The sequence below is a fragment of the Phascolarctos cinereus genome, unplaced genomic scaffold, assembly GCF_003287225.1.
Source record: "Phascolarctos cinereus isolate Bilbo 61053 unplaced genomic scaffold, phaCin_HiC Scaffold_726;HRSCAF=1367, whole genome shotgun sequence".
Lineage (NCBI taxonomy): Eukaryota > Metazoa > Chordata > Mammalia > Diprotodontia > Phascolarctidae > Phascolarctos > Phascolarctos cinereus.
This window is the reverse complement of record NW_027556098.1, coordinates 231225302-231240679: the sequence shown is the minus strand read 5'-3', so window position 1 is coordinate 231240679 and position 15378 is coordinate 231225302. Positions and strand designations below refer to the sequence as shown.

At 39.2% G+C, this 15378-nt stretch overlaps 1 protein-coding gene across 2 annotated transcripts in view; it reads right to left on the bottom strand.

Annotated features, from left to right (window-relative positions):
- LOC110220720 (CD302 antigen) overlaps positions 1-10983 on the bottom strand; it is a 188380-nt gene extending 177397 nt beyond the window's left edge. The window contains exon 1 of one of the 2 annotated variants that reach the window (XM_021004867.2): positions 10790-10983. In XM_021004867.2, coding sequence (XP_020860526.1) covers positions 10790-10901 — 112 coding nt within the window. In that variant the 5' untranslated portion in view covers positions 10902-10983. The remainder of the gene's footprint in view (positions 1-10789) is intronic. The other variant, XM_021004869.2, reaches the window with a different exon arrangement.
- Between the last annotated feature and the right edge of the window lie 4395 nt (positions 10984-15378).

The following is a 15378-nucleotide window of genomic DNA, read 5'->3' as shown; positions in this document are numbered from 1 at the left end:
CTCAAGTGGGCCCTCATTGCTACATGGAAATCCTTTCATTTTTTCCTTCACTCTTTCTATAAAATTCCATGTAGGGCAGAGGTTTGTAACTTTTTTTTTTTTGGTCACGGACCTTTTTAGCAACCCAGTGAAACCCACAAGACCCCTTCTCTGAAAAATGTGTTTAAATGCAGGATTAGAAAGGAAACCAATTGTATTGAAATATAGCTATCAATATATGTTTTTTGAAAGTTCATAGACCCTAGGTTAATAACCCCTAATGTAGAGGATATTCAAGACATTTAAAAAATTTCTTCAAAGCTCACATGTTACATTATCCGGCTGCTTACTGGGAAGCTTATAAAAGACATAGTGAAGTTATAATGATTCTATCTGGGAATATCTCAATATTCAATTTGGCTCAGATTCTTCTATGGAACAGTGGATAGATAAAGGTAGTAACTGAACCACTGTGGAAATATTGTTGTTCTACTTCCCTTTAAAAGAGAAAAGACAGAAAGACAGTTGAACTAATACTAACACGTTGGATGGAGCAGTGAATTCACACACCTATCCTAGAAAACAATTTGAAATTTTTAAAAAGTTATTAAAATGTCTATATCCTTTGACCAAAAGATCTCACTATTAAGCATATGATCTAATGAGGCCAAAATTAGACTGTATATGTCGTATTTGCACATAGCTGTTTGCATGTTGCTTCCTCCATTGGACTGAGCTCCTTGAGAATGAGGACTATTTTTTGCCTTTCTTGTAAACTCACCACAGTCCCTAGTACACAGTAGATGCTTAATAAATTCTTGATTACTTAACATACACCACAATATTCATAACAGTACTTTTTGTAGTAACAAAAAAAATTGAAAACAAAATAGATGCCAATTGATTGGGAAGCAACTAAACAATTAATTGTAGTATACGAATGTAATGGAATATTACTGCATTGTATATAATGACAAACATAATTGAGAAGGGCATGAGATTTTAGTGAACTGTATAGTGAAGTAAGCTGAAGAACCAGAATGAAAACATGCCTTAACAACTACAACAATACAAATTGAAATACCAAAAAAATGAAAATTGAACCTTGTGTAATTATAATGGCCAAGAAGCTTGGCCATGAAGAAGACCTGAGAAAATGTACCTCCCTGTCTTCTTTGCAGGGGGAGTGAGGGTGTCTATAGGAATGAAATATTGTATATGCCATTAGAGTCTATTGTCGGGCTTGGCTGGTTTTGTTGAAATATTTTTCTTCTTTTTTTGTTATAAGAGTAAAGGGCATGAAAACTATATAGATTCAGAAATAAAGGAATATAAAAATAACAGATTTCAATAACCTTTTTTTTTTAATGAAAGGCATCCCCACCCACAACCTGGTTGATCAAGAGCCTGACCCTTGGTTGATATGAAACCATAATACATGACTTGCCAATTCTAGAACCAGTCTTTATCAGGACTAAAACAATTTTAAAAGAAACAATGCCCAGATAAAAACATATAAAGTCAATCTGGAATTCCCAGACTAAAAGGTTGGCAGAATACAATCTACAGAAGATCCTCATAGGTATTTTCCTCCCTTCCACAATAAATTAGGAAGGTTCTTGAAGAAAATATCTAAGTGTTCTATAATGATCTTTTTCTGTAACTATTTAATTTTTCTAGGTAGAAAAGAATTGAATGTTTTCAAGGCTGACAGAATGAAATAGAGATATGCTAGAACAAAGAACAATTCTACATATATCTCTGCCATGGGAAAGTAAAAGGTGATAATGACAGACATCTATTCTGCAATTTGAACACATATACGCTGAAAACTAGTTGCAGAGTATTTGGGGGGAGAGGATTGGGAGTAGGAAATGGGGCTTCCTCTTCTGATATTGCTTTTTGCTTTGAGAAACTGAGGACAGTGTTAAATGTTATTCCTTTCCTCTTCTCTTTTGGCTTGCTCAGAAGATATTTGCCCTCTCCATCTTCCTGATGCCTCCCCTCCCCAAGTTATCACATTTTTTTGAAGCTTTAGAGCAGGGGTGGGAACGTGTGGCCTTGAGGCAGGTAGATCCTTAATAAAAGGATTTGTTCTGTGTAGTTGGGATTCAGTCAAAGAGATGTACTTGAGGACCTGGGAGCCATATGTAGGCCACAGGTTCCCCACCCCTGGTTTAGAGGCTCAGAAAATCTCTCTTTTTTCCCCTTGTTCTAACTGCAAGGTCCAATGAAAGTTAGCAAGAATTGTACAACTGGAAGAGGTTGCAGGAAGATTTACATACTAAAACAGTGCTGGTAGAATTATGAATTGGTCCAACTCTTCTGGAAAACAATTTGGAACTATGTATAAAAAGTCACTCAAGTGTTCATACCTTTTGACACCCCCCCCAACCCTCTGCTGTGTGTGTGTGTGTGTGTGTGTGTGTGTGTGTGTGTGTGTACCACAAATATGTCAAAGACAGAAAGAAAAAACCCTAAATATGACAAAATATTCAGACCAGTACTTTTTTGTTGTAGCAAAGAACTAGGAAAAAAATGGGTGCTCACTGATTGGGGAATAGCTAAAAAATTATGGTACCTTTAATGTAATGATATTATTACACCATAAGAAACAATGAATAAGAAGAATTCAGAAAAACATGAAAAGGTTTAAAAGGAAAGCAGTGCACTAGAGAGGAAAAAACAACCCAACAGGGCTCTGGAAAAGGAGTCTATTGCTTTGTCTAAGTTGTTTGTAAGTTGTAGCCTCCACTTCTGTTGAAATATTCCCTAGTCAAGCTTGTCTCATGAACCCGAGCTTTGTTCATTTTCGGTCTGTCTTCTCTGCAAGTGTTATGTGTGCATGTAACATTTAACTTTTAAAAGTAGGGTCCTATTGGTAAGTAATTTCTTGATTCAGTTACTTCCCATTTTGAAGAACATCAATTTGCATATGTGTGAGCTAAAATGTCCCCAACATGGTCAAATGTATATTTCAATTCTGTATGCTTGATAAATGTATACTACTGTTTTGAAAGAAAGACAATCTGTGGGAATCTGTTTGTTGGGTACAATTTGCCAAGATGCGCTATCACAAACCTTGAAGACCTCAAGCCTGTGATGCTTAAAATATGTGAAATAAACATATAGACATGAGAGGTGTCAGCAAGAGTCACCCCTGGCTCTTTTAGCAGATGACCTCACTTCCCAGCTGGCTGAGAAAGCTGTTAGGCCATAGCAACAAAGTTCTGGCCCCATCAAATACACACAGATGGAGTTAACTTCAATCATGAGTTTCTTCATGTATTCTTCAGACTCCTTCTATACCTCTCCTTAGTTCCAGTCTCTGAGGTGGAGATGGTCCCCACTCCTTGCCAAAGCTAGCCCCCTATTTAAATATGCAGTCAATCTCATCTCCTTCACCTTCTTCCAGGTACTTTCCCAATCAATCTCTCCCATTCTCTCTTAAATCTTCAATCTTTATCTCCTCCTGTTACTGAAATATGCCTAAGTGTCCCTCATTCTTTTAAATTTTATTTATTTTATTTCAAATTCACAAAATAAAACAAGCATTTCAGTAACATAGGAGAATAAAAAAATTGCACATGAAATTGCAAATCTATTATGTAAAATTTGCTATTCCTTTTAAATACATCATAAATTTATCATGTAAGTTTTTTCCCCTTCCTCCTATTCTTAAAAAAAATTATATTTTACCTTGCCACTCCCTCAAGCCAATCCCTTATATCTCTGAACTCTTTCACTACCAAATACCCAGAGTTTATTCTCTGACAATTCCTCATCGACCCAATCACTTTTCTATCCCTTGCCATCTAACTTCTGACTTCTGCCTTTCTACAGAAACAGCTACCTCAAAGGTTACTAACAATTTTTTAAAATGCTAAATCCAATGGTCTTTTCTTTACACTCATTCAACTAGACCCCTCTGCAGCCTCTGATACTGCTGACTTTCAACTGCCTCCTGGCCATGGTTTCCTGTCCTGGTTTCTCTGACACCACTCTTTCATTTTCTTTTCAGTATCCTTTTTTCTGGACTTCCTTTTTCTAACATTTAAATAACCTCTAAGGCTCTGTACCAACGGCTCTCTTCTCTGCAATCTCTCTTGGATATTTAACCCATTATCATGGATCAATGATTGTTCCTCTGCAAATAACCCCCAAATCTACACCTCTAGCCCTAATCACTCTCTTGAACTCCAAACCTGCATTACCAACTTTCTTTTAGACAACTGAAACTCAATATTCTAAAGAAGAACTGGTCATTCTTCTCTCCTAAACCCATCTCTCTTCCAAATATTCTCATTTCTGTTAAGAGTAACTCTATCTTTCCAGTCAGGTTTACAACCACAGAGTCAGTATTATTTCCCCTCACCCCAAATCCAATAAGCTGCCAAGTCCTTTTAATGTTTCTCCACATCAATGCTTATATCCATCCCCCTATTCTTTCTACTCATTGGTTATCACCCTAGTGTTAAACCTTCTTATATCCAGACTATTCAAATGTGTTCCTAATTGTTCTCCCAGTGTCTAGACCTGAAGTGGGGAACACGTGGCCTTCTAGGTCTTTGGGTGTGGCCTTTTGACTGAGTCCAAGTTTTACAGAACAAATTCTTTTCTTAAGGGGATTTGTTCTGTGAAGTTTGGATTCAGTCAAAGGGCCACACTTGAGGATCTAGAGGGCCACATGTGGCCTTGAGGCTGCAGGTTCCCCACCCCTGGTCTAGCCTCTTTGCCCTCCCAATCTATCCACCACAGAGTGGTTAGAATAATCTTCCACTCAAATCCAATTCACTTGCACGTCATGGCTTCACCTTCCTGATGTCATGGTCCTCTCCAAGAACAAAGGACAAACAGCAGCAGCAAGAATCATTTTCCACAGGCACAGGTCTGACCATCGTTCTGCCCACTCCCTCCCTCAAAAGCCCTGAGTGCTCCCATATGGGTTCTAGGATAAAATACAAACTTCTCAGCCCAGCATTCAAGGACTTTCTCAGTTTCACTCTAATCTACCTTTCCAACCCAATTTCATAGTGCTCTTTTTTCATTTACACTGCATTCCTGTCAAGCTGAACTCTGAGAGGATTTGAAGTTGACCTTCCATTTCTTATCCCTACGTTCTCCTGAATCTGGAATCAATGGTCTTCCTTCTCATTCTCCTTTAAGAATGCTCACCTCAAGGCTCAAGCATTGGCTTTGACTCTGTGAAGCCTCTTGATCCAACCAATTGTTGATACTTGCTTCTTCTTCAAAGTACATTATATTTGCCTAGCAAAGTAATCAATACATTACCCTCTCCCACCCCAACTCCAAAGAAGGAAAGTAGATTCCTTCTAGCTGAAAATGGTTTCATTTTTGCTTTATATCTCTGGTACCTTCCACACAGTGGATGCTTAATGAATACTTGTTGCATTCATAGCTGGTCCCTCTTTTCATCATCTGTAAAAGGAGGGACTTGGAGCAGATTATCTATTATAGATCTATTACAATTTATGGATCCATAAGGTCTATATGCATACAGACAATAATAAGATCTTACCCCTATTAGCCCTTTTTTGGGTACATGTTTTCTCCCTTATTCCCCATGTTTTTCTAGAAGTCTCTTGGCCTTCTAGAAGTTCCAACTAAAACCCTGCCCTCTCTCAGAAGTTTTTACAGATCCCTCTTAATTCTAAGGTCTTCCCCCTAATGATTATCTACAATTTATCATACTATTACATATATATATATAACATATATACATAATAATGTATACACATGTATGCACATATATACACACATTGTGTGTGTGTGTGTGTGTGTGTGTGTGTGTGTGTATAGGTTTCATGTTACCTCTCCTATTAAGATTTTGAGATCCTTGAGAGCAGGGATTGTCTTTTGCCTTTCTTTGTATCCCCAGGACTTAGAAAAGTGCCAGGCATATAGTAGGCACTTAATGAAAATCGACCAATAGTCCAATGCCACCCCTACTCCCCTTTACTCTCTGGTTAAGCTCCAAACATTGCTCTGTTTCTTTTAGCAGACTTTTCTAAAGTTCCCTTTGGAGATTAGTCTATAGGAAGACTCTTTTTTTTTTTAAAAAGAAGTTTGTGTCAGTAACCTTTACTGTCTTTGCTAAATTCCCTTAAAGACATCAGTTTACTATAATCATGATGTCTGTATTTAGGATATACACCTGAGTGCTAGGGCTACTTTAGGAAGTATTCTTGGAAAATAGTAAAAGTAGTTGCCTCTATATTCAGTATCACTGTTGGAACCCCATGAACTTCACTGATTAGGGACATTGTACTGCATTCTGGACAAAGTGTGCTCACCTGGTGTCACTGTATAGTTCCCTTGCTGACAATCCACAGGCAGGGGCTACAGATGGTTTTGAATGAGATGGCTAACTTCCATAGAAGTTATTTAGCATTGTGCCTGAGGTTGTTACCACTAGCATGATTATCAGCAAGAGGTAACATGACATAGAGTCCTGGACTAAGAGTCAGCTAGCCTGGTGTTCAAATTCCCTTTTTGCCACTAATTAGGAGGCCAGGAGTCACCTAACTACTTTGAATCTGTTTTCTTATCTGTAAAATGGGTACTCATAGTATCTACTTCAAAAGCTGTTTTACCTCAAAGGACAATATATGCAAAGCCTCAAGCAACTCTCTAAGGTCATAAATGACAGAAAGGTTGCAATGTGTTGGTGGAAGGAATTTCTACACAGAGTTGCATATTTAAGTATGTGGCAAAAGAAACCCACAATGGGGGTGGGGGGAAAGGCTGAGGAAGTTCAGAATTTTTGTTAATGGCACATATACAATATTTATTTTGGAAAATATAATAGGCTTTAAAAAGACAAAACATTTTATTGAGTTAAACTTATTCATTGGCAGCCTGAAGTCTTAGAGCTTTCATCTTACAGCATTTTGTAGGTAAAACTCAACAAATGCTTCCTATATGCAAGGGACAGCAATGCAATAGTTCCTGCCCAAAGGAGCCTACATTCTCCTGGGTGGAGGTGATACAACATTCATGGAGGTAAGTAATATGTGCAAAGTAATTTCATGACATGAAAGTTTCTTAGAGGATGCAGCTATATTGAAGCAGCCAGGGGTACAGTAGATAAAATACTAGGTCTGATGTTTAGAAGACCCAAGTTTATTCTGGCCTCAGATACTTCCTAGCTGTGTGACCCTAGGCAAGTCACTTAACCTCTTATCTGCATCTGTTTCCTCAACTGGGCATAACTACACCACCTAAGTTTCCAGGTTGTAGTGAGGATCAAATGAGATAATCTTTACAAGGAGATTAGTACAGTGCTTGGCACGTAGTTCACACTTCATAAAATGCTTTTAATCTCGGTAGCCTAGGAAGTGGCACCTGAGCTGTGTTTTGAAGAAAGCTAGGGGTTCTATGAGGCAGAGATATAGAAGGAATTCTTTCCAAACCTGAAGTAAAGTCTGTAAGTCTGTTAGTAGGAATCTGGGAAATGGCAGAGTAGGTTAACAGATAGAGATGCTAAATCATCAGCCCACTTCAAATTACTAATTACTTTCTACAAGGAGTGGAGAAAAAAAAAAGATAAATCAAGGAGTTACATTTGTCCAAAGACTTACAGATTCTTCTCTAGAATCTGGAAGTTTGAGATCAGTTAGTTAAGCAAAACGACATGCTTACACATCAGATTACAAGTCACCAACTGCATCAAGAAGCTGGAAAATTGTCAAGTGATGAGAATGTTAACCTGACAGCTCTTTCATCCTTACATCAAACCTGGTAGATGGAGCATAGTACAGTGTAGACCAGCTCTTAGTAAGTATGAGAAAGTGCACAATTGATATGACAAATGTTTAGTGAACACCTACTACATGCAAGGCCTTGGTGTAGTGAATCAACAGCTAGCCTCTGTGCTAGGAAGATCAGATGACTTGGGTTCAAGTACCACCGGACACTTTGTTGTTCTGACTGTGGGCAAGTCAATTAACCAGGTACCCCCCTAAAGACTAGATATAAGGGTAGGGAACTTGTAGCCTCTAAACTACATGTGGCCCTCTAGGTCCTCAAGTGTGGACCTTTGAGTGAAGGGTCTCACTTGAGTTTCCACAGGGCCACACGTGGCCTGGAGGTCGTAGGTTCCCCACTCCTGAACTATGTACAAATAAGATATATACAGGATGAATTGGGGGTAAACTCCGAGGGAAGGCACTAGGATTAAGGAAGGCTAAGAAAGGCTTCTTCCAGAAAGTAGGACCTTAGCTGAGACCTGAAGGAAGGCCAGGAAGGTTAGGAAGCAGAGATGAGGAGGTGGAGCATTCCACACATGGGAGGGAGCTGTGAAATCCCTCAGTCAAGAAATGGAGTGTCTTGTGTGGGAAGAAGCAAGGAGGCCAGGGCTATTGGAAAGCAGAGTACACGGAGAGGAATAAAGTGGAATAAGATTAGAATGGTAGGAAGATGCTAGGTTATAGAGGACTTTGAAAGCTAAGTAGAGGATTTTATATTTGATCCTGGAGATTATAGGAAGCTATTAGAGTTTACTGGATGGGATGAGGAAAGGCAGTGATATCATCAGAGCTGTGCTTTAAGAAGATCAATCCGATAGTTGAGTAGAGGATGGAATGGAGAGGAGAGAGACTTGAGGCATAGAAACCAACTAGGAGGCTAAAGCAATGGTACAGGCATAAGGTGAAGAGGGACTGCACCAGGGAAGTGTCAGAAGAGGGAAGGGATTGTTACTAAAGTAGAAACAACAGGACTTGACCTGACCACTGATTGGATAAGGAAGGAGGGAGTGAGGAGTCAAGAATGATACCCAGGTTGTAAACTTACATGATGGAAGAACGGGGCAGGGGGACTCAACAGTAATATAAAAGTTGGGAAAGTGAAAGGGTTTAGGGGGCAAACATGATGAATTCAGTTTTTGGACACGCTGAGTTTAAGATGTCCACAGGATATCCAGCTTGATATATCTAAATGGCAGTTGGAGATGCAAGACTGGAGGCCAGGAGAGAGGGTAAGATTGGAAAAGCAGATATGAGTCATCTGTCCAAAGATGTAATTAAAACAATTGGAGCTAATGAGATCACCCAGTGACTTAGGATGGAAGGAGAAGACAAGAGGGCCTAGGACAGAGCCTTGGGGGATGCCTTCTCTTAGCAGGAGTGACATGGAACGAATTCTGCTCAGTTTCCTTTTCGGGATCCTTACCTTCCTCTTCATAACTCTTTGCATGGATGGTCCCCAAGGGGTTGTCTTAGGCTCTTTTTCCCTCTCTCCTCTCTCTGCCTGCCTCTCTGTCTGTCTGTCTGCCTCTCCCTCTGTCTGTCTCTCCCTATCTCTGCCTGTCTCTCCTCTCCCACTGTTTTAGAGTCAGCTATCATATCTATGCAAGTGGTTCTCTTATCTATCTCTTTAGCTTCCAGACCTATATTATTGCCTAACATATTCAAACCCAGCATGTCCGAAAGAGAGTTTCTTTTGTCTTCCAAATCTGCTTCTCCTTATGGCATCACGATTTTCTCAATCATACTACCATTTCCCCTATGTGAAAGGTTGGTGTTTCTTTAATCTTTCATAACCAGTGACCAATCTCCCTTATGCATAGGCTTAGTCATGTAACTCCTCAATTTAAAACTCTTCGGTGGCTACCTATTGCTTCCCTCTTGTCTGGCATTCAAGGCAGTCCTTGAAGCAGCCTACCTTTCCTTCTACACACACACTACACTCTGGCCAGACTTTTTTCACTGGTTGCTGAAATGGTTGTATAGTGAAGGTCAAACCTCAGTAAAACTCTAGTTTTGTCATAAGAAACTGTAACTATAATCTTATTAAGAATTCATTTTATCATAACTTCCCCTTTGCCATAAACTCCTTATGGAAACAGCAGAAGTAGATGGCTGATGGGTGAAGAACAGCCACATCTAATTCTTAATATACCTTCTGCCAGTTCAGAAAAAGAAAGTAAAAGCAGAAATACAGTCATTTGATAAGGCAGGGATGGGAGGTGATCTTATTAGTCACTCCCTTCAAACTGTCATGAAATGCAGCAGTTCACAGCCAATACTGTTACTTTAAATCAAACTCCTAGCCCTTTCCCTATCAAAGATGTACAAGTACCCATCATTTAGACGGAGATGCCAAAATTATCAGCCATGTTGCCAAAATTTCAAGTTTTCCTTAAAGTGGAGTCTCGGGACTTCTGGGGGTCATATTACCCCAAAGAGACACCATCGAATCCTTGGCAAGCGCTGAAGGGAGCAGACGGGGTCCGGCAATTGAAGTGTTTAGAGTTGTGGCAATGTCTCACTTGTCACTTTATAGGCAAGCCAACCAAGAGAAACAACCCCAGAATACTTTGCATAAGTGAAAAAGTCCTGGCAAAATAGGGAGCAGGCAGGTTGGAATAAGTAGCAAGACTGACCAGGTAAGGAAAAAACATATACTAGAGATGATATAACAATAAGCAAGAGAAACCAAGGGCTTCTGGCTCCTTGCTTCACTTCTGTGCCCGCCCCACCCTGAAACCGCACCTGGGCTTCTCTCCCGCACCCACCTGTGCCCTACTTCCTTACCCACAAGAGCAAACGTTTTTAATCAACACACAGGCTTCCTCCTTCCTCAAACTCCGCTGGGGGACAAGGTTCTCAAAAAAAAAAATGCTATACACCCTACCCCATCCAGCCCAAAGCCACAGAGCTATCAAACAAGCTCAGAGACTGCAGCTCCCTGGCATCCCCATCCACCCCTAGCAGAAGCAGCATCTAAGCAGCTGCAACATTCCCCAGTTCAGGCGCGATGAAGGTCCGAGATAGATGTTCAGGGTTACCTGTGAAGCCAGAGGACACCCATTCCACTAAGAACCAGACGACCAGGAAAAACAGCCAACAGACGTGAGGGTGGTCCCTAGTTGGGGTCGCCAGGCGAGTTCCCATCCTCATTTGCTGGAGCAACTCGCCCAGCAAGACACTCAGGGAAGCTACAACACCCACACCTCTAGTACACCCCCCCTTCCCCACAGTCCTTTTAGCATTTCCCTCTGCGCTTTGGCTCCAGCCCCGCCCTGCAACCTTTAGCCAATCAGTCTCCTCCTCTACCCGGGTTAAGTAGGGTAGAGACACTGCGGATAGTGAAAGTTTGTTAGGAGTCTAGGAGGCCCATCAGGGCTTGAGGAGAGGCGGAGAAAACGCTCACCTGGAGTGATGAGCGATGCTGGCCAAAGCGCAGGTTTCAGCAGGTTGTCTTTTCATTTTCCTGGGCTTTTCTTTTTTCTTATTCTTTCAAAGCACGAGCACGCACATAAGCATGCACAGCCTTATATGTTTGCTGGTTTGGAAACAGTAGGCTTGCAATAAATAAATACAAAGTAATGATACGTGGACGTGGGGTGGGGTGGGGTCTCTCCAGCAGCTTGACTCACCTCTCGTAGGTGCCCCTTGAACCCTCACCCCCCAAACTCCAGTCTATCCTTTCCAAGATAGTTAGGTGAGAAAGTAACCTAATCGGAGGTGAATGCCAAGGCAAGAATGACTCACCCACTACCACGCTGCTGCGGCCAAGCAAAGCAAGTGAACCTGATCGACCCACGCTCTGGAACCACGCTCCTATTACTTTAAATCGCTTCTGAGAAGCTGACTGTAGCCAAAATAAGTTAGGTGATAGTGTGGAATGCGGCGTCGTGGAGTTAGTGGTAAAGGAATTTAGAGTAGAGTTTATTTAATGTCTCTAGGGAGACCTTAAGGCATAGAATCATTGTGTCCACTCTTCATGATTGCAAGGAACATTTTCTTCTCCGAGAACGTCCAGCCAGAGAAGAAGCATGGAACTGGGTTCTGATACCCTGCCTCTAAGGGCAGAACCATCACTATAAATGGGGACGGTCAAGACCAAAACACAAGCAAAGTTGTATGAGAATTTCATTCCATAGAACTTTAGCACCTGATAACTTTCAAGGCTGCAGTTTGGTGGTGTGGAAGGTACAAAGGCGCGAACAAAACATTCCTTTCTCCTGGGAGTTGATGGTCTAGTAAGGGAGGCAAGGCATTATCTGTTTCTTCAATTAAGGACCCATGCGCAAAGAGCCCAGATATATAGATATTGATAGACATAGATGTGTGTATAGATAGATAGATAGAGAAATAGAGAGATAGATAGACAGACAGACACGCATACTACACACACATATACACACACAAAAATGAAGAGCAGGCTTTTTCTTGATTTTTCACGTACATACTGATCAATGCAAATGTTATATACCCTAGCAGAACGTATACTCCTCTAAACAACAACGGCTTAATTTTTGTCTTTATATCCTCAGCTTCTAAAATAGCTACTTAATAAGAATATGTTGGATTGGATGAAAACACATACACACACAGTCCCTGTCCTCAGGGAATTTACAATGTAATAGAATAAGAAATGTATCCTTATAATGCACATTAGAATATAAGAACATAGGAGATAGCAAACAGAAATGAGAGATTTGGGAAGAAATGAGTTATTTCTTAATAGGAAGATCTGGGAATCCCTACTCCAGCAGTAGGAGGGGCAGCTCTGAAATGGAAAGAGAAATTAATTGAATTTAACAAAACATTCTACCTTGAGTTTTAGGGGTAACCCTTTGGTGCTGCACTCCTAATATAGTTCCTGAGCCCCTACTGGTGCACTTCCCATTAAAAATCAGCTGATAGATGCAATTACCTCTTAAAGGCATTTGCTAAGATGATGCTGAAAAACATACGTTAAGTCTGAGCACATTTATCCATAAATACACAGTGTCCATGAGAAAAGTGGCCTTAAACTTAGAGCACAGAGGCATCTGAATAGGAACTTATTGTGGCATGCTTGTGTGTGTATGTGTGTGTGTGTGTGTGTGTCTTTGATCAACGAACAGTAAGTACAATGGAATATCATATCCTTTATGTCTTTCAGTTAATTGTGAAAGTAAAGATGGAGTTGATTGTTGATTCTCATTTTCCTGCTTATTCTTTTCTATTACCTTCATAAAATATGTCCTCAATTCATATATGGATGGCTCTAATAAAGACTTTGTATAAATGGAGGAATAAGCATATATGGCCCCAAATTTTTCATGTTCGTGTTCTCTCAAGCATCTTTTTTCAGATTTAAGATCTGAGCTTCCGCCCTCCCCCCATACCTTTAGTGTCTTCCCCTTCTTCAGATACCTTGAAAATTGACCCCTTGATGCTTTCATGATTGTATAACCTTCAGCAAAAATCTCCTTGTTACATCTGGTCTAACTTGGCTGTTTTTCCAGTCTTGGTTCTGATTAGTGCCATTGTACTATATCTTGGATATCAGAATTTTATCAGCAGCATTTTTTCTTGTATTTTATAAAATACTATTTTATTTTCCCAATTATATATAAGGACACATTTTTACATTCTTTTTTTTTTTTTTGGTGAGGCAATTGGGGTTAAGTAACTTGCCCAGAGTCACACAGCTATTAAGTGTTAAGTGTCTGAGGCTGGATTTGAACTCAGGTTCTTCTGACTCCAAGGTCAGAGCTCTATTCACTTCGCCACCTAGCTGCCCCGACATTCTTTTTTCATTAAAATTTTTTTCTGAACTTAAACACCAAAAAAAGCACCTATCTATGTATATATATAGCAGAACACAAAAAGAGGATTATATAGGAAACCATAAATCTACTTTTCATACCACTTGGATTTATTTTTGAAGTATGTAATGCATGCCACTTAGTTTCAAACTGTCCTGCTTGTCTGTACTGCCTTCTGACTTTGCTTCTGTTCTCCCCTGTACAGTTTAAAAAATATAACGTTAATTAAAATTTTTGTCAGTTCCAGATTTTTCTCCCTCCCTCTTTTACATCTCCTGCCAGGCAGTGAGCAATTTAATATAGGTTATACATGTACAATCATGCAAAACATATTTCCATATTGGTCATGTTATGAAAGAAGACACAGACAAAAAGAAAAAAACACCAAAAAAGAACCTGAAAAATAGTATGCTTCAATCTGCCTTCAGACTCCACCAGTTCTTCTTCTGGATATGGATAGCATTTTTCATCATGGGTTCTTTGAAATTGTCTTAGATCACTGTATTGCTGATAACAGCTATGTCATTCACTGTTGATCATAGAACAATATTGCTGTTACTGTGTATAATGTTCTTCTGGTTCTGCCCACTTCACTTTGCATCAGTACATATAAGTCCAGGTTTTTCTGAAATCAACCTGCTTGTCATTTCTCATAATACAATAATATTCCTTCATAACCATATACCACATCTTGTTCAGCCATTCCCCAATTGATGGGCATCCCCTAAGTTTCCAATTTTTGCCACCACAAAAAGAGCTGCTATAAACATTTTTGTACAAATAGGTGTTTCCCTCCCCCCACCTTTTTTTATCTCTTGGGATACAGACCTAGGAGCAGTATTGTATCAGCAGCATTCATTGCAAATTTTTTTTCTTAGTTATTGGTTTCGTTTCTTATCAGAGCTCCATTTTCTTGTTTCTGTGAAAGCTTTAAAATTTTTTATGTAGTTTAAATTGCCTGCAATTTCTTTTACTATATTGTTTGTCCCTTGCTTTGTTAAGAATAGTTTCATAATGTAATATTTTACATTATTGTACATGTATAACCTATATTGATTGCTTGCCATCTTGGGAAGGGGGGAGGAGAAAGAGAGAGAGAGAGGGGAAGAAATTTGGAACTTAAAATCTTACAAAAATGAATGTTGAAAATTGTCTTTACATGTCATTGGAAAAAATAAAACACTATTTAAAAATAATTCTCCCTTTAGCCATAACTGTAAAAGATATTTTTCCATTCTTCTCTAATTTCAAAAAATGATCTAGAATTTTATATTAGACTGTTTCCATTTATAACTTATGGTGAAATAGAGCCTACATTACTGATCTAGTCCTATTTTCTGCAAAATTGCTTTCTAGTTTTCTCAGCAGTTCCTATAAAATAGATAGTTCTTCCCAAATTAGTTAATAATTAATTTATAAAAAAATAGGGTTACTGATTTTTATTAATTTTGATTATTGCTTGTGCAGTCTTGTCCACTATTCTATTTTAATAATTTCCAACTAATTTTGATTATTATTGCTGTATTATATATTTTAAAGTCTAAAAGTTTTTGCCTATTAATTCCTGCTTTTTCTTTATTTACCTTTAGATTCTAGATCTTCTGTTCTTCCAAATTAATTTTCTTATTTGCCTTGTTCTATAAAGTAGGTTCTTGGAAGCAATGTTATAGAACTAAATCTGTAAACTAATTCATATAGTATCATTTTTATTATATCGTTGTTGCCCTATCAGGAACAACGAATAACCCTCCAATTTTTAAAGTCTTACTGTGAAAGCATATTATCAAATTGTATTCATACAATTCTTGAGTGTGTTTTGTTAGGTTGACACCCAG